At 26.8% G+C, this 18755-nt stretch overlaps 1 protein-coding gene across 5 annotated transcripts in view; it reads right to left on the reverse strand.

Moving 5' to 3' along the window:
* Positions 1 to 878: 878 nt before the first annotated feature.
* LOC129987849 (cAMP-dependent protein kinase regulatory subunit-like) overlaps positions 879 to 18755 on the reverse strand; it is a 152812-nt gene continuing 134935 nt past the window's right edge. For 4 of the 5 annotated variants that reach the window (XM_056095812.1, XM_056095811.1, XM_056095813.1 and 1 more), the window contains exons 4-11: positions 18489 to 18597; positions 17654 to 17752; positions 13781 to 13840; positions 11593 to 11653; positions 9769 to 9890; positions 8146 to 8227; positions 4206 to 4374; positions 879 to 2536 (exon numbers count right to left, since the gene is read on the reverse strand). In XM_056095812.1, coding sequence (XP_055951787.1) covers positions 2530 to 2536; positions 4206 to 4374; positions 8146 to 8227; positions 9769 to 9890; positions 11593 to 11653; positions 13781 to 13840; positions 17654 to 17752; positions 18489 to 18597 — 709 coding nt within the window. In that variant the 3' untranslated portion in view covers positions 879 to 2529. Of the gene's footprint in view, positions 2537 to 4178; positions 4375 to 8145; positions 8228 to 9768; positions 9891 to 11592; positions 11654 to 13780; positions 13841 to 17653; positions 17753 to 18488; positions 18598 to 18755 lie in introns of all 5 variants that reach the window. The other variant, XM_056095810.1, reaches the window with a different exon arrangement.

The following is an 18755-nucleotide window of genomic DNA, read 5'->3' on the forward strand; positions in this document are numbered from 1 at the left end:
ACTACACAGCACCTAAATTTCCTTCAAACAACATCATTTGAATGCTCAAAAAATGACTATGTTCTAGCCATTATTAGCAAAACTCATTGGGATGATTTTTTATATTCTAACTAGTTGAAGGGTTAGAATAAATGCTCTCATATTTTGATTTCTCCCACTTTTGAACCCCCCAAAATTAATATTCACTGTTATGCCAGCATTATACATTGAAATTACTTATAAATTTTTGAAAGCAACATAATTTACTTTTGTTTTAACCGGCCACAAATAACCTAATAATCATACTTTAAAAATTAATTTCTACTGACAACATACAATATCTCTCTATTGAAAAACCAGTAATAATTTTGTTTTGTGAGTAGAGTTTGATACAGTTTATAGACATTTTCTAAATTTTCGATTTTAATCCATAAAATAATATATATTAATATTTATAAACATGTGGGCATTCCAAGGCATTTTAAGAAGATTTATCATTATCTGTATATTAAAGCAATGATTCAATATTCCTGTCATGCACCAGTTAATTATTACTAAAAGAGATGTATAAAATATTTTGTTAGAATTTAAAGGTCCAATGAAAGTCATACAAATGCAATTCCTATTTTAATCACAACTTTCAGATTAACGCCAATGGCAGGCAACAAATTGGCAACACTGTTTAAGTATTCTAATCATTCATTCAGAAAGAAAAAAGTTATTTGTCTTTATATAATAAGTTATATTAACATTTGAGAAAAAATCAGAAGTGTTTTTTTAAGAAAACAATATATCAATGGACAATGCTATTTTTAAACATCGAAATAGCAATCAGCAACATGACAATTTTACACCTTAATGCATTCATGAGGAATAGGCTTTTCAGAAAAATTAGACAATTTTCCAGCATATATTTATTTCCATACAAGCTCGCTCAAATTACACTAATCTTTTTTCAAGTTGAAAACTAAAATACAATACATTTAATTTCTTAATACACATTTTTTTAAAAACAAATCTATTTCCAAAGCTCTTGATTATGAATGAGCTATATGTATAACTTAAAAAATCAACCTACTAAGTTGTTTTGTCAACTGTTGTTCATACATTACACAACTATTTGTGATAAAAATCAAAATTCTTAGTTCACAAAAATAAAGGTAGCCTCTTAAATAAAAAAAGTACAAACTGACTTATGCAAACATTAAAAAAGATACAGGTTTCTTTTTTTACAATACAAATTATTTTCATACAAAGTTGTTCTTTGCAAGTATTCAAAATCTGATCAGGCTATATGAATGCCTTATTTTGTATCACTAAAAAAATCATTTTATTATTATTAAATGGTGATTTCTAAGACTGGTCATTTTTAAATTTTAGACATATTTTTGTGGAGATTCAGAGGAATGAAAAAAAAAAAAAAAAAAAAAAAAAAAACCACAAAAGCAAAGATAAATCAGAAGCATTTGAATTTAGCAGCTACCAATACTTCTATGGAACTAAAAGACAAGTTTTTATTGCAGTTTTTCAGTAAATTAAGTACCTTGTTACATATTTCACCTAAAACAATTACACTATCCAACGAGCTCACACAGAAAATTTTGACTCGATATATAATATATACAGAGGATTAAAAATATGAATTTATGATTTCAACTTATTAATTACACAATAACAAACATTAAACTTTGAAAATAAATCCATAAATTACAGTCTGGTGACACAGAATTCAAATAGTCATATATACTGGTGAAAACACTTGCCTTAATATATTGAGGATGTTTAACAATAAATAAAATTTGACAAGAAAATCAAACACATTCTCTTTCCTTTAGATATATATCACTGACTAAGGTTGAAATCTAGAATAAGTGGATACAAATGAGAAAAGAAAATATGAAGGTCCAAGATATGGCAATTGATTAGCAACTTTAAAAAATGGTTTATCTTTTGTACAAAATATGTTTAACTTAAATGGCATTAAAGCATAATTCGCAGCAACTGCATTTGGGCAATATCTACAGAGGCATTGACATGTAGCTGAAGCCAGGCAGAAACAGAAACAACTAAGTAAATAAACAATTATAATTGCTTTTTTTTCTTTGGTTAATTACAAGATTTATCACACAAAATTTATGCTCTCTCTCTCCATGCTTTTGCACGCAATCCTGGGATGGTTCTGATCGCCCCGTGCTGCTGTAAAACAAGCATGTAACAGTTGCCATTAAAAAAAAGAAAAGTAAAGGATAAAAAAAAAAATCACAACCTTTGGAGAGAGAATTCACTGTGTAAGACACTCACTAAGAAAAAAGTACACACAATGTCATCTAAATGCACAAACTGACTGATTGGGGTACATTTTTATCTTAAACATTTTTTTTCTTGGAGTGAAAAGGTGGTTTCCATTTTTTTTTTTTTTTTTTAAATTGACCAGTATCCTGGGGAGGGGGTAAAGAAAGGGAATGTACCACTTTCTGCAGCACTGGGGAAGTGCTGAATGCAATCCATTTTGATGCAGAAGTTTGGTAGAGGCAATACAAATCCATTTGATTATACACTGCAAGAGAAAAAAAAGAATTCATTTACATCTTCCAATGCGAGACTTATAACAATTATAATATTAGAAATCTTAAATTCATTGGTTGTATTATTTTTGAAGAAATATATCAATTTCTCTAGAAATGCTCCATATACATTAACATTTTCAATGATGTTTATTTTATAAATGTTACAAAATGAACTTTTTTTTTTTTTTTTTTTTTTGTAAAACAAATTTGCTATACTCAAGGAAACTCAAATTCCAAAAATATATTTCTATAGTTTTCACGAAATTTACAAATAAATAATTGCATTTTTTAAGAAATAGAATATCAATAACCAATTACAAAAAATATCTTCTGTTCAAATGTAACATCTACTTAAAAAATACATTACGGCCAAATTCAGAACCTTCAACTGAACATAATGGTATATCTCATGTTTACATGTAATATACAAAATTATCACTAAATAATAAAACTAAAGTAATAATCTAATAATCACATTTTACAGCTTATGCGTTCATTTCTGATATATATAATTAATATAGAAAAATACTAAAAACCTATTTAATTAAAAAAAAATCAAATGTGTTAATGACAAACAGAAAAGCAAACATGCACATAAACATTACAAATTTTATACACTAAAACTATTTCACTGAATCCAAGTGGATTATTCTTCAATACTATTGACTCTATATTCCACATCCGAGAATAAAACCACATGTATTTTTCACTGATTTCATATCATTTAAAAAATATAAACCCAAAAACTAAGAAAGTTAAAATTTTTTGGTAAGACTTATATAAATTTCTTGCTTTGCTTTAAATTTTGTGTTGCATTGACAGTAAAAAATTACTCTGTTTCTTTGCCATACACATATAAAACATTAGTGTTTAGTAACTAATCTCTTAATTCAAATTTAAATAAAAATTAAGTGGATTACAGAAGCATTTTCATTACATAAAATATTTTCAGAACAAATAATACAATCTAATAAGAAAGTGGAGGAAAACTGAACAAATGACTAGGTGCCTTTTTTTCTATAGCAGCTGATAAGTGGGGCAGAATAAAAAAGGCATTCTCAAGAACAAATTTAAAAAAAACCAGCTTCATCTCTAGAAACATTAAATTAAATGACTAGAAATCAAGTTCAGTTTAGCTTTTTACAAAACTTTCCAAAAAATAATTACATTAAGAGGCATAAAATTAATATTAAAAGCTAAATTATATCAAATGTCTTTTTTTTTTTTTTTTTGCATATACATAAGCTATGCACCTATTTTGTATAAAATCAAGTGCAAGAACATTTTGCGAAAAGCACATATAAATGTTAAGTAACTAGCAAAAAAGATATTACAAATAATGTTAACATAATCAACGAATAACGAATCAACGAATTTACAAACTTTTTACACAATTCTGGTAAAACATCACATGATTCACAAAACTGACAATTCTTTGCTAACATAACATTTTCAATTTGCAAAAAGAGCTTTCAATAGATGAAATTATATAAATGCCATGCAATGCTTCGTAATTACTTGGAGGGAATGCAGGAGCATAACGACAGGAATCTATTGAGTGTCACAGGCAAACTAAGCGCTCACTAACAGGGCGGACACATAACACAATAATTCCGTAAAAAGTAAATCTACCTGAATATTTGGCCAAATGAAACCTACACAGACAGTGAAATGAGACTATTATAATGAGTCATGTTTCTCTTCAAAATATCTGCACATGGGCCCAAGATGCGCTCAAATCGAGCACGATCCAACTTGATGCACTTCAGGGGACCTTTGGCTTTGACTGTTGCTGCTCTAGGGCGATCTAACAAAAGAGCTATTTCACCTACATAAGAGGAAAAGAAATGCATTTTTAATTCAGAAAACCAAAAAATAAAATCATGGAACCACATATAACATTATAAATAAAAACATTCAATAATATAAAGAAATATGACTTTTTATTGATACAACTTTTGTTTAAATTAATAATCCATTACTATTGAAAGAAATTCATCAATTTTCAAGGACAATAAAATTACATGTTAAGGTCATTATGGTTGCAGATCTCAATAACCCTCTTCTCGGATCTAGAGAACTCACGATCCTGGTAAAACACATAGTTGAAAGGGGATTTAACTCTGCAAATGAACATATATACAAAGTGCAGACATTTATGCTTCTAATATCTTAACAGTTTTACCAAAATTTCCCCCAGAATTTTATCAAATTATCCCCCAGAATTCTGCATTAATTTTGCTGGTATCAGCATACAATTCTTGAAAAATCAAACTTGGAAATACTACTACTTGTAGTTGAGAGGTCTTCAAAAATATCTTTCTCATTATATTTAAGGTTTTCAAACAGCCAATGACCATCTTTTTTATACCTTGTGCAAAAAATGACAGAAGGGACAATTTCTCTGATATGTATAATTTTTTTATTGACAACCCCCTTGCCATTATAGCATAAAGATTTATCCTATTTTCAACAGACTTACAGAGTTTAAAATTTTGATAAAGAGAAAATAAACTTTGAATATATGACTCTTGTTGTCTCACATTTTGATAGCTCAATCAAACAATTAGCTGCATTCCTTAAATACCTTGTCCCATAAAAGTTTCTGAGAAATTCCTCAGCCAATGGAACTTTTTAAGAACCCCCCTTCCTCAAAGCTTTGATAAAATAATAAAAATAAGATAAAAATGGATTCAATATTCCACAAGCATACAAATGGGCCATGTTTGATTGAATTATTGACAACATGCAACCACTACAATTATTTAGATCAACAATGTTGAAAATTTCTTTCAAGATTTCATCAGTTAAAAAGTTAAAAGAATTACAATCTACTGATGAGCCATTCATTTATATCAATTAAAAAATTTTCTCAAATTTAATTTTCTTAAAGAATTACTAAATTCTCCTAAAATATTTTTGATCGTGGAGTGACCTATGAAAAAAAGAACAGAAGGGAAAAACCTGCATTATTTGCCTAATAGTTTTGAATATAAATGGAATTAGTAAAAAACAAGACAAGGAATAAAAGTATTACTAGCACATTTTCTTTTTCTTGCAATATATAATGCTTATGTGGACTCAAAATCAAATTTTTATTTGACAACAGTTAATATGTTCAGATTGTTTACGTGCCTGCCAAGTTAAATCTCTAGTAGCAGATATATGTGCAAGTGTTATGAGGCAAACATCTGTAAATCAAAAATGTTAAATATTCAAAATTGAGGTTCTTTTTCCCTGTGTATTTCATCAAGATTGATGGATAGAAGTTACTGACATTCAAAAATAATAAAGGCATATTAATAAAATTTAGTCATGTCATTCAGCTTTGATATCATATGACTAAAAGATGCCATATTATTTTAAATAATACTTGAGCAATTAAATAATATTGCATAGTTAGCTATATTTTGGGATGACAAAATTAACTGATGTTTGTGTAATTTGGAAACTTTGCTCTGTAACAAAGACGCATCTGCTTTGTTCATTCTAACTGAATCTTCTTCAAAACTGACTTTTTTAAAACTGATCAAAAAATTTGATTTCAAGATCTTTTACCTTTTTTTTATATCTCAGTAGTTCATGGAAAAAAATATTTGTTGATCAAACAATTTTAAGTCCTATAATTTTAAGGTATACATATGTGTTAGTCAGGTCTTAAGCAAGTTAAAGTATCCTTGACAAAACAACATTATTTAATTTTTCTGGTTATTTAATAGCTATATTTTTCATATTTCAAGGCTTTATAAATGAAAAAAAAAATAAAAATACAACATTTATTATATTAATAATCTATTCAATCTTATTATAAATGAAATTGCAAATTTTTTTTAAATATTACATAAGTAGTATGTAATATTAAGACTGTATTTTGAGCACCTGACTTTACTCCTAGATTTACATTCTAGATACCTGCATTTTGATACATATTTATCGTTCATGTAGTGTTGCAGATATGCTTGAAATATCAAGTCTATTTCTTTAAATGAGGTAGGGACAAGTTGTCTCGATCTTTTAGGGTATTTTTACAAGAGGGTGCTGATGAAATCTCCAATGGTATTTTAGTTGCATTTCCATCATTTGAAGACCATTCTTCTATTAATTTGCTTTCATCCAAAGAAGATTTTTTACATTTTCTTACTTGGTTTTCTTTCTTGCTGATGAAGAGAATTCTTATTTCAACAGGGACTGAATTATAAGAATCGAAATGGCAATAAGGTCATAACATTTTCGGCTTCATTCCTACAGGTTTTCTTGTCACCTTGCCACCATTTTACAATATATCCAATTGCACACAGGTAATATGAGAAATAATGGTTGATGTCTCCCATATGCATATTATATGCTTTTACAATAGCAGATTATTTTACATCAGCTTTTTGTTTAAGTTATTTTGACCGCCTTCTCCCTGTTCCAATTGGTTCATTCCCTATTCATGCCGAGAACAGAGTACCAGATTTATTATCTTCCTATTTTACAAGGCACATTAATTAAATTTGTTTGTATATTATCACCCCCCCCAAAGCATTATCTCATACTTTAATTTTAGAAATTAATGACTAAGTAATTGCTGAAAAATAAATGTATGTATTCATACAATTTGAAATAATTTAAATGTACTCTTAGTAATGAATGTATGTATAATTTCTTATTACTAGCAAAAATGCATAATTTTATAGCAAATAAACAAAAGATCCCAAAAATTTTGCTCCATAATTTTTGGAAATTGGTGAATGAAATAAGCTTGAGGTATAAAAACTAAAACCCGGGGGGGGGGGGGGTTACAATGTAAAAATATACTTAACGATATTTTTCTGATAATTAATTATTACATGCTTCTCATGGCTAGAAAGTGCAAAAACCCTATTTTGTCAGATCAATTAAAAACAAAATAAATGAACAAACATTAATCAAATACTTTAAAATTCTTTCTTCATGACATTGTTTAAATGTAAGCAATAAACACGAGATTCCACTAACAATGGAAGTAAAGTGTTTACTTTTCTTTCAATGAAATTTTTAAAAATAAGGCAAAATAAATGCATTGATAACAATTCGGATGCAGAAGAGGGCGTAATATAGGATTTAAACAATAAAAAGAAATGCACAGAGATGGAATGTTACAAAGCACTTTCAAAGTTTTTACTAAAAACATAAAGAATTAAGACTTATATAAATAATAATGAGAATAATGTTTTCATTTTTCTTCTGATCAAATATTTTAAAAACTAGAGCTAGCAACCATTTGCATTTAGAATAATTTTGTCAAAATAGAATAAAAATCCATAATTTCAATGTTTGTACTTTAAACTGAGATTGCATTTAACTATAAATGTATTAAAAAAAATGATAATAATTTTTAAAAATGTAAGAAGACATGACGTTCCATACCATCTTAATAAATGTATGGAAATATATGATCATGCAAATCACTCTTAATATAAACAAGGAATATAATTGATTCGTTTTAGTCATTATATGTTAATCGTAACAAAAATGAAGCATTTTTTTTTTTTTTTAACAGCACAAGAGAAGTTTTTCAAGAATAATTTAACATTTTAATTTAAAAAAAAGAAAAAAAAAAAAAAAAAAAACTGACCAAAATAGTCTCCCGGCCCTAAGTGACCCACTTCCACTTGAGGCTCAGAGTCAGATCTACGTTGAAGAACAACAGCAGTTCCCTAAGGAAAGGAAGTATCGACATTAGAATGATGAACAATAAGTTTCAAAATTAAATTATATTTTGCAACAAAACACACAGCATACTCACAGCAATATTTAAGGGTTTTTAAGCACAATAATACAAAAAATTTATAAAGACTATTAAGACTTGTATTTAACCCATTCCACCTTATTTCTCTGTTTTAATATAAAATTGTTCACTATTTATGGTAATGTCCTTATTTTAAATAAATGTAAGATTTCAATGAATTCAAACCAACTGAGATTATATATTCTGCTGAATCCTCCGTCACTCCATTTCACAGCTAACTAGGGGTTGGATAACCTAGTGTAAGCCTTGAAATCCGATATTCTATATTTGATATGCAAAAATTTTTGATACACTAAAGTGATACAGGCCAAGAGTATCAGGTACTTGGTATTAGTTTTTGGACTCGGCTGATATTAACTGGCAATCTCTTTGATCTTATTCATTTTCAATTGGGCAACAATATATCATTCTGATAAAAAATAATAAGTTGATATGGCAGAATTTCTACCATGCTTTAGTAACATAACCAACATGCATGTGCAGTGTTTTTTTTTTCATTGCCTATTAATATATATTTCATATCCAGTCATTATTGCCCTTAACCCCATGTAATGGTGCATATACCCCTGAAGAATCTCCACCTTCTCCTATGCTAACAATATCAGCAACGTGTTTTTCCTGTTATTAATCACCGTTACAGTCAATACCACCGCTTCTCCCAAACCAGCAAAATCCAAATTTGGAATCAAATAATAATAATAATAATAAAAAATCAGTTTTCAGTTTTATTTATATAGACAGAACATTCTATTTTGGATATCTCAGAAAATTTTAACCCTGATAAAATTATATTTTAAGACTATATGTGTTCTAAATCTTCATTGTCAGTATATTGAAATGCCCAATTTGTATAACATAAAAAAATCAAAATATTTGATAAAAATATTTAAAAAAAAGCTTTATTCTTTAGTTTTCCTTAATTTCTATGAAGTTTCATTTTTTTTTAAATAAAGGAGGCTATTTGAATGAATCAGACTTTATTATACTGAGCACCCTGATTTGTGGACCACATATTTTACTATGCCATAATATATAAAAATTTTGAAGGGTGGGGGTGGGAGAGACCTCATAGCTCACATTCAACTTCTGTATTTTACAGATGGCAGCACATGAATTAATGATGTAAACATATAATTGTAACACGGCTGACAGCTAGTAAATAGTTGACTGCTGTTCACTCTCGAATTCAAAAACCCTCTATATGCTTATGAATGCACAAGGATTTTATTTTACCAATAAAAGGAGCGAGAGGGAAGATGAAAGGAGATGTTTAGATTTAGTAATGCGGTGAAGATAAGATTAGTTGCGGAAATAATAAGAGTAATGATTGTTCATCTCCCTGCATGTCATCCCATAGCGAAATGCAATCATAAAAAGTACTAGCCACAAGATCCTGAAATGAACAGTAGAAAGTATCAGTATTTTGATTATAAAGAACTTTATTCTTACATCCTCAATGATATAGAAATCGTCTCCTGGTTGACCCTGTTCCACAATGACATCACCATCATTAAATTGTACTGGCTCCAGAGCATCTGCCACAGTTAGTTTTTCCCACTCATCTAAGCTTTCTGCAATATAATTTTTTAAAAAATTAACATTAAACTAAAATATAATATTACTAAATAAACAATATTCACTTTAATATTGCAAGTCTCAAATAGAATAACAAAGCATTTTTCATGAGAAAATTTTTTTATTTATAATCAGATAAAAATACTGTTACTTTACTCTGCTCCAAATGCTATACATAAAAAGATTATAACTCCCTTTAAACTCAAATTAGCACAATTATCAAATTACTATAATTTTAGAAAAAGGGAATATCAAAACCATCCACTTCCTCCCCCCTTAAAAAATATTATTACATTTCAAAAAAAGAAAGGATATAACATGAAATATTTTGGAAGTGGAAAGATATTTTTTAAACTAGCACACTGATATAATCACAATTAGTAATAGTTTAATAATACTAAAACGTTTTAATGTTAATTAAAATTAATTAATGTAGGATATAATCAATGTTTTTCATATTAGTTCAAAAATATAATAAAAAAAGTATTTTAATTTCAATTCAAAAATATCAAGATTCATTGATAACATATGAGAAAAAAAAACATAAAAAGGAACTGCAAAAATCATTCAACCTATTTTGAGAGTTTATTGTTTTTCAGTTCAAATAACATGGTTTAAAGAAATTTTCTTTCAAAAAGAACAACCATTTTGTAAATGGATTTAAAATTCTGCACCAAACCCAAAAACATTTAGTACACTTCCAAGAGATTATTTATTTAATATCTTATAATAAAAACAGATGTGGCAATTCTTTATATCAAAATTCCTATCATAGGATAGGCTTCTTTATTAAATCCAAAAGCATAACATTGAAACCTACAGCAAAATTGGATATATTTGTGCTCATTTATTTTTCCTATTAAAAAAAACCTTATACTGCAATCAAATGAATTTTCAATAATGAACGGCAAGTATACAACATACGGATACATAGCTGGTGATCAAATTATATGTTTTACACATTTTCAGATTATAGATGGGGGGGGGGGACCCTCAATGAAATGACAAAATTCCAGAAATTATAAAAAATGTTATATATCAGGATAATATATTCCATATTTTTTTTCTTTTTTTAACTAGGTATAAGTACATAGTGTTTCTTGCATTACCAACTTGATTTATCAATTACTATAAGTATTTCAGGCATTTAATTCTCAAGGTGGACAGAAACATTTATTGTAAAATAAAAACTATGGCAAGCAAACTATTAAATAAAAATAGTAAAACATTAACGTTGAAAGCATAAATCTTAACAGAATGCTATTTTTAGATGCAATTACACAATACCAAAAATTTCAAAATAATACAAATATTCACTATTTAACATTTTTAAACAAGATTAATTGTAGTATGATGTCTTGTAAATGAAATTTTATGCATTACTTACAAACAAAAATAACTTATACATTCAAAAAAAAAAATATTTGCCTTTGAAATATAAAGTAGAAGCATGAAAATAAATTAAAAACATTTAATGCCCTAGAATTTTTTTCCCACTTCAAAATTCTTTAAACAATAGATCTTAACATGTTTTTACATATCTTTCACTAGAAAAGTTTAACGAGCGAAAATATAACACTACCTTATCTTCACTTCCATTTACCTTGAAATATAAAGTTTTTTTTAATAATAATAATTATAATTAAATAACAAACTAAAAAAATGCATAACACGAAACCACAACTGTTAATGACTTACCTAAAACCGATACCTTACTAAGGAATTCTTGGTACATTTTCCTTTTTCTTATTGTACTGCCCTAAAGATTAACATAAGGAAATTACATTAATTTTAATAGAGCACAATTTCATAAAGCATTAAATAGGAAAAAAATGTCACTTTTGAATAGATTTAAGATACAATTTCAAAATGCGTTTGTTTCAAATTATTTATCAAATTATAAGTTACAATTTTTAACTCCTTAACTGCCAAGAAAATATTATAAAATCATTTTCCTAATGCCATTGATTTTATTTAAGCATTCGAAATGACATGATGTACTAGAAAAACAGATGCATGACTTGTAATCTAAAAACTGCCTATTTATATTTAAAGAAAAAAAAAAAAAAAAAAAAAAAAAAAGAGGGATGAGAGAGAAAAAAATTTTTGGAGTAAAAGAATAATTGTTATTAGAATCACAGTACATATGTTTCAATGTTTCTGATATTGAAAATAGTAGAAAATACTCATTGTCATATATTAAAAAAAAAAAAAAAAAAAGCTTTTATTACACAAGGCAATTGAAAATGGATGAATAAAAAATCAAGACTGATCAAAATAGTAATGCAAGTTATAATTGCAGCTATGAATTTCAACATTGCAAAAACATTTCAATTTCCACTTCCTCTATGAGATAGTGAAAGGTAGTCAATTTCTAAAATCATGGTAGAAATTTTGCAACTCACAGCAAATTTCAAAGAAAAATATTTCAGAAACACATGCACCCAGGCATGCAAGAGGCAATTAAGGGATTAAAAATTCAGCCTCATATTTTAAATCAATAATACATGTGAAATGTTCTTCAAAACAGTGAACCTTAAAATCAGAAAACAGATGAAAAAAAATTTCACTATAAAAACAAATCGATATAAACAATACTACAATCTATATAAATGATATCAAAAAATAAAATAAATTTATTTAATTTTACAATATATAGTAAAAAGAAAGCAAAAATATTCAAACTTTGGTTTCAAATATTATATATATATATAAAGCAAAAGCTTCAGGAATTTTCCCAAAATCGATAATTTTACACAACACTGCCAATAAATCTTTCAATAGCTTAAAGAAAAATAAATAAATAAAAGAGCAGAAAAGATCTAATGCATGTCTCTCTAATTTTGCAAATTCAAGTAAGGAAAAGAAGTAAACAGAGAAGTTTTATTTTAAATTTGGGAATATTATTTGACAATTTTTTAATAAGATTAATAATACATTAATTTTTAAAATTACGTATGTATTAAACAGATTATATACAACTATTGGATCTTGTGTGGCAAAAGTTGCGACATGATGAATGCCAACGCAATGAAAATCAGAACATAAAATAATAAAAACTGAAAACTGCCAAAAAAAAAAAAAAAAAAAAAAACAATTTGATGCATATATTTTTTTTATGAATGATAATGTGCATATATATTCGTCATAATAAATAATAAAGATACAAATTAAAAAAATAAAGAAAACAAAATTGTATAAAAATTTTCCATGACTTTTTGGAAAACCCAGTAGATTAGAATCCTAAAATAAAGTAACGCTACAGTTTAAGATGATGAAATAAAATATTTACATATTGCTTAAAAGTAAAATAATGCTGGTTATTTTTAATAAAATTTCTCTAACTGAATGTTTTCAAACAACAATTAGTGTACTAAGAAATTGTTATTTTTGAAGTATATTACAAGATTGACTTTTACAAATCAAATAAAATGTTAAAGAATGTAAGCCAAATGAATCATTAAAAGATTTCAAAAGAGCCAATAGACTTCAAATCATTCCTATAAAATTCAGATATATATCAAAGAAGAAAAAATATTCTACTATGTCTATGATTTTAAATTTTGAAGCCATATAATGCAGAAAGAACAGATTTGATTTCTTTTTCAGTTTTGCTATCTGAGTTTTAAAGTATATATATGAAACTACAAAAAAGTTTTTCAGATGGCAATCACTACATTCTTAAGTAGAACGAAGTTCTCGTCATGGAAGAATTGTTTCTCTATATATAACATGTATTCTAAAGCTACAGGTACCTACACTTTTTGTCAAATGATTGACAATGTTCAATAAAAATTCCAACAATGTAAAACTTGTGTGTGTGTGTGTGTATTTCCCACTGTAGCATAAATCAACGATTGATTTCACATACAGAATTTGTACTTACCATCAAAATTCTACGATATGTGTCCCTGTCTATGGCCCATAGTTTGATATCTGTTTTAGCCTGTTAAAAAAAATAATTTGAGGTAACCTTATTTAATGTTTATTACAAACTATAAAAATCAAAAAGCATATTTAAATGTCTCATAATGTCACAGTGACACAGTTTTAAAATAGCATGTATAGACAAAGAATTTTTAAATTATGGTTTAAGAATCTAAATAAAGTTACACAGAAAAATATTAAGATTGAAAACTCTTAAAAGGGCTTTTTCATTCAAATTTGTCAATATTCATTAACAAAAACAATCCTGAAACCCATTTCTTCAAAAAGTTTTAATAAAACTTGCTGAATACCTGTTGATTAAATTAATAAAGGAAAATCAATGAACCAGTCACCCAGTTTCAACCATTGGCCCTATTTCATAAAAAAGCTCATCATTCCTAGATACATAATCAAGAATCATTTCACTCTTCTATTCTTTAGTCTTGACAGAAATTGAAAAATTCAGAACCATAATATATTCTCTGTGGGAAAATCCTGCAGCAAAGTTCATCAGTCAAAACCACTGCATGAATTTTGATGATTTTAATTTCATAAAAACTTATGACCTATACATAAGTCAACAATGTTCACCTAGCCTTCGTCATTTTCATTTTCAAGAAAAATTGAAAAAATGCTGACTCACTTTTTAAAGAGGAAAACCTACAGAGTCTACAAACCCCAACCATTAAGCTAATTTTGAAAAAACTTTCTTTCATATGAATATTCAAGATTCCTTTGCTAATAAAAAAAAAAGCACCTTAGAGCATGTATACATATATGTGAATCCACATTCCAGAAAGAATCTGCAAAAGATTTAAATTTATATTTAAAATATTATTAACATGAAGAAAAATGCCAAACTTTACATTATTTTGGGTTAGATATTAGATTACATAATAGCATGAAGCTTTTAAAATATTATGGATTATAGATTTATCAAAATTTGAAGGTTACAGATGTAATGCTTAAGAAGACCAACTTACATAAAATATTTTAAAATTTTAGCGACAATTAATCTTAGCAAACTTTGTAGGTCGATAAAAGCAGCTAATCGTAAAAGTCTTTTTTTTTTTTTTTGTCTCGCACGCAAGATAATGCAAATTGTCATTACTAAAAAAAATTTAAGTCAACATTTATAAGATTACCAATAAAAATTATGATATTTGTACTATATTTCTTAAAATTAGTAAATTGGTAGTTAATTTGAATGAATACATTTCTGAAAATGAATTAAAAATATAAGCAAAACCAAAAATTTTTTAGAATGGAGTAACAAATTGAACTGAATAAAACAATTAGAATAAAATATTGATTAGCTGAATGCTTAACCCATAACATACATGAAAAAAAAGGGGAAAACTGGTCCTTATCATCAATTTTTTTATTATATAGTTTTATAAATGTTTTAAAGGTATAAATTAAAAAAAAAACATAGCATGAATGAATTTTGTGCATATAAGAAAATCCTTCACTTTTTAAAATGATTTTGAGAAAATTTCAAGAGAAATATGTACTAATAATGTACCAAACAAAAAGTTTCTTGCATTTAATATTACTTTTAAATTATAGAGCATTTTGTGAAATGTACATGGAATTTTAAACACGACAAAAAAAAGTTAAAAGAAATTTTTTACAATAACATCCATTCCATGTCGTCTTCCCAAGCGAAGAATTTAGTAAAAGAACTGTATTAATGTTAAAAAATAAGCAGAAAAAACTTAACAATGTTTTGGAATTATAATAGTCAAAATTCATACATTCGTTTTTATAACAGCAAATGATACAATTGATTTGACATTCGGGGGGGGGGGGAGCCATCCAGCTGCATCTTTGGTATTAAGGTTAATTGGTTTTTATGGCGCAAGGACCAGGTCTGATCATTCTGCGCCAAACGTTTGCATCTTTGGTATTATTCATCTACCATCATAATAAAGGTATCATTTGAAAAAAATGAACATGAGCCTAAAAAATTTTTTAAGTAAAAATTTCATAAGGAGTTGTCTGTATATTGAAATAAGTACAAACTTCAAAATTTTCATAAGGCATTCTTCGTCAAATTTTAAAACCGCATGAAAAGTTATTCACGAAAAACAAGTTTCATTATTCTAGGTCAATTCATTTCGAAATTATAAACTAAAGAAATTTTGACTTTCTAATATAAAGATTAAATTTTGAACTTTTATTCATATCTAAAAAAGTAACATTGTTATTGATTAAAAATCTCTTTGTTATGAAATTATATGGTATTCTATGGATTTTGCACGGTTGTTAATTATTAAATTTACTTTGTTTGTTTATTATTGAAAATTACTTTTTAATATGGAAACATTTTTTTAAAATTGAAAAACATTTAAATTTGAATGTTAATCAAAAGGAGAGAGCAAATTTCATGCAAAATTTTGAACTTTTATGCAAAATTTCAGCTCATTTCTACAAGTAGTTTTCCCGTTATATTAAGTTTCCCCATACAACTCCTATAAAGAGATGGATCCACAAATTTCAGAGTGTCAACTTTTTATATCGCATTTAAGTGCTACTACTATTCATGCATTTCTTGAAACAAATATGATTATCCATATTTTGATATGGTAAGAATATGTAAAAACATTTTTATCAGAGGCAAATAAATAAAAAAATCAATGTAAAAAAAATCCTTTTCATTGCCATAATATTTTTTTTTATTAATAGTTTCTACTAATATGGATGATAGTTCTGTTTCTGTAGCAAGCTGAAATTTTTACTTGTCGGCTCATACAAGTAGAATATAATTACTAAAAAAATTGAAATTTTATTTCTTAATAAGTAATTTGTAATATTTAACTATTTAATTTTACAAACATTCTAGCAAATGATTTTCTTAATAATTAATGCATAACAAACTGCATATTTTGCAACAAGAAAAGGGACATATGTAAAGTGCTTAGTATTTCTTAAACAAGTCTCAAATTTTGTAATATTATTCTGTCATTATTACACTTATTATAATATTGTATACAATCATAAATGGAATTTAAAAAATTCAGGCATCAAAAAGATTTACTATTCTTTAATTTCTTAGCCAGAAAATAAAATTAGAACTTTAACATCAATAATTCTTACTGCTTGGTAATAATATCTCAGTACTGATTTTTCTCAGCAAAAATTTGGTGGCACTCACAACCTCCCCAAATAATAATAAATAAATATATAAAGATGGCACAATGTTAGATAATTAAAATTAACCAACAATTTTTTGGAACAAAAAATTTAAGAAATACTATACGAAATTTCATCGAAGCATCTCTGATAGTAGTGTCAGAAAATCTTTACATCTACTTTCTTTTCTTCAGAAATTTCAAACATAATATAATTCAGTATTTAATATTCTGTAGCAAAACAGCTGTAAGTAACAATACTACATTCCTATTAGCATCAATAGCTGAAGATATATTGTAACTTGGGAGGGGGGGACAACGACAACAGTTCCATTTACAAGCTCTATTAACTAATACAACTACTAAATATTTTAATAGAATTTGCACAGCCAAGTTTCAAGAAACCCTAAGATCAACCAGGATAAATAAAATCAACAATCACATTCAAATATAAATAAGCAGAAATCAAGTAATAATCCAATAAAAGTTTAAAAACTAGTCTCTCTAGTAAAAAATAAGTAATTTAGGAATTTTTTTTAAAAAAGATTTACAGTTTATAAATACAGTTTTATTTCAAACAATGACATTTATTAACTTCTAATCAAAAATAATTATCAGGAAAAGAGATTTTACATTTTGTAAAATTTTTCACCTAGAAAACTTACATAATATGAAAGATGACAACATAATAAACTTACTTTGACAGTAGCTGCTCTCGGAGTACCATAAATTAAAGCAAGTTCACCAAAGCTTCCACCATCTCCTATAGTGGTAACAAGCTGTCCATTCACAAACACCTAATTCAGAAAAATCAAAAATAGAAAATAGCATTATAAATGTAAGATGAGAAAATTTCTTTTTTAAAATAATACTATGTTTCAAGCAATATGCGCATTAAAAAAAAATACACAACTGTAATTTGACGGTTGAAGTAAGACATGGCATATCAGTTATTGCATTAAATTTTGAATCCAAATTATGATGTGGAGGTGCAGTGTCATGATGTTTCAGAGTTCTGCAGTGTGACCACCTTGTCACACTGTAGAACTCTGAAACATCATGACACTGTTTATTGAATTTTGAAGAATAACATATTTGTGAGTAAATTTATATTTTTAATTTTGCACAGTAAAACTTGTTTAATTATACAAAAAATATACCTTATCACTATTTATTTTGGAACTTAATGCACTAAATAAAAAAAAAAAAAAAGAGAGAGAAAGTATCCAACATTATGTTTTTTTTTTTTTTTAACTTTTCCTAGACTTCTATAGTTATTCTATAATTTGGAAATTTACAAATTGAGAGTATTTCAGCAATCAAAGGCCAAACTGGAAGGCAAACAAATAGACAGCAGACCATATATATATATATGTGTGTGTGTGGATGGAGGGGGTGAATTCAAGTATAACTCAAATTATTTTCAAATAATTTATACATTAAATTTATGAATATGAACCTAATAAGAAAAATTAAACCATATATAAATTTATGAAAAGATTTTTACTTCTAAGGAACAGTAATTATACATACTTCAACTTCACCTTGATCAATAACATAGAAATTATCTCCTTGATCACCTTGCTGAATTATAGTTTCTCCTGCTTTGTGCACAACAGGAAACATAGCATCAAAGATGTCACTGAAAAAATGCATACAAATTAAATTTTAATTAAACAAATATAAATAATGTGAAATTTTACTAATGTATTTAATTACGGTAAAAAGCATTTTAAAATATTTCAATTCTTAAATTAATCAATATAACTTAACAATTCAGCTGTGATTTTCATACAGTTC

The sequence above is a fragment of the Argiope bruennichi genome, chromosome 10 (assembly GCF_947563725.1).
Source record: "Argiope bruennichi chromosome 10, qqArgBrue1.1, whole genome shotgun sequence".
NCBI lineage: Eukaryota > Metazoa > Arthropoda > Arachnida > Araneae > Araneidae > Argiope > Argiope bruennichi.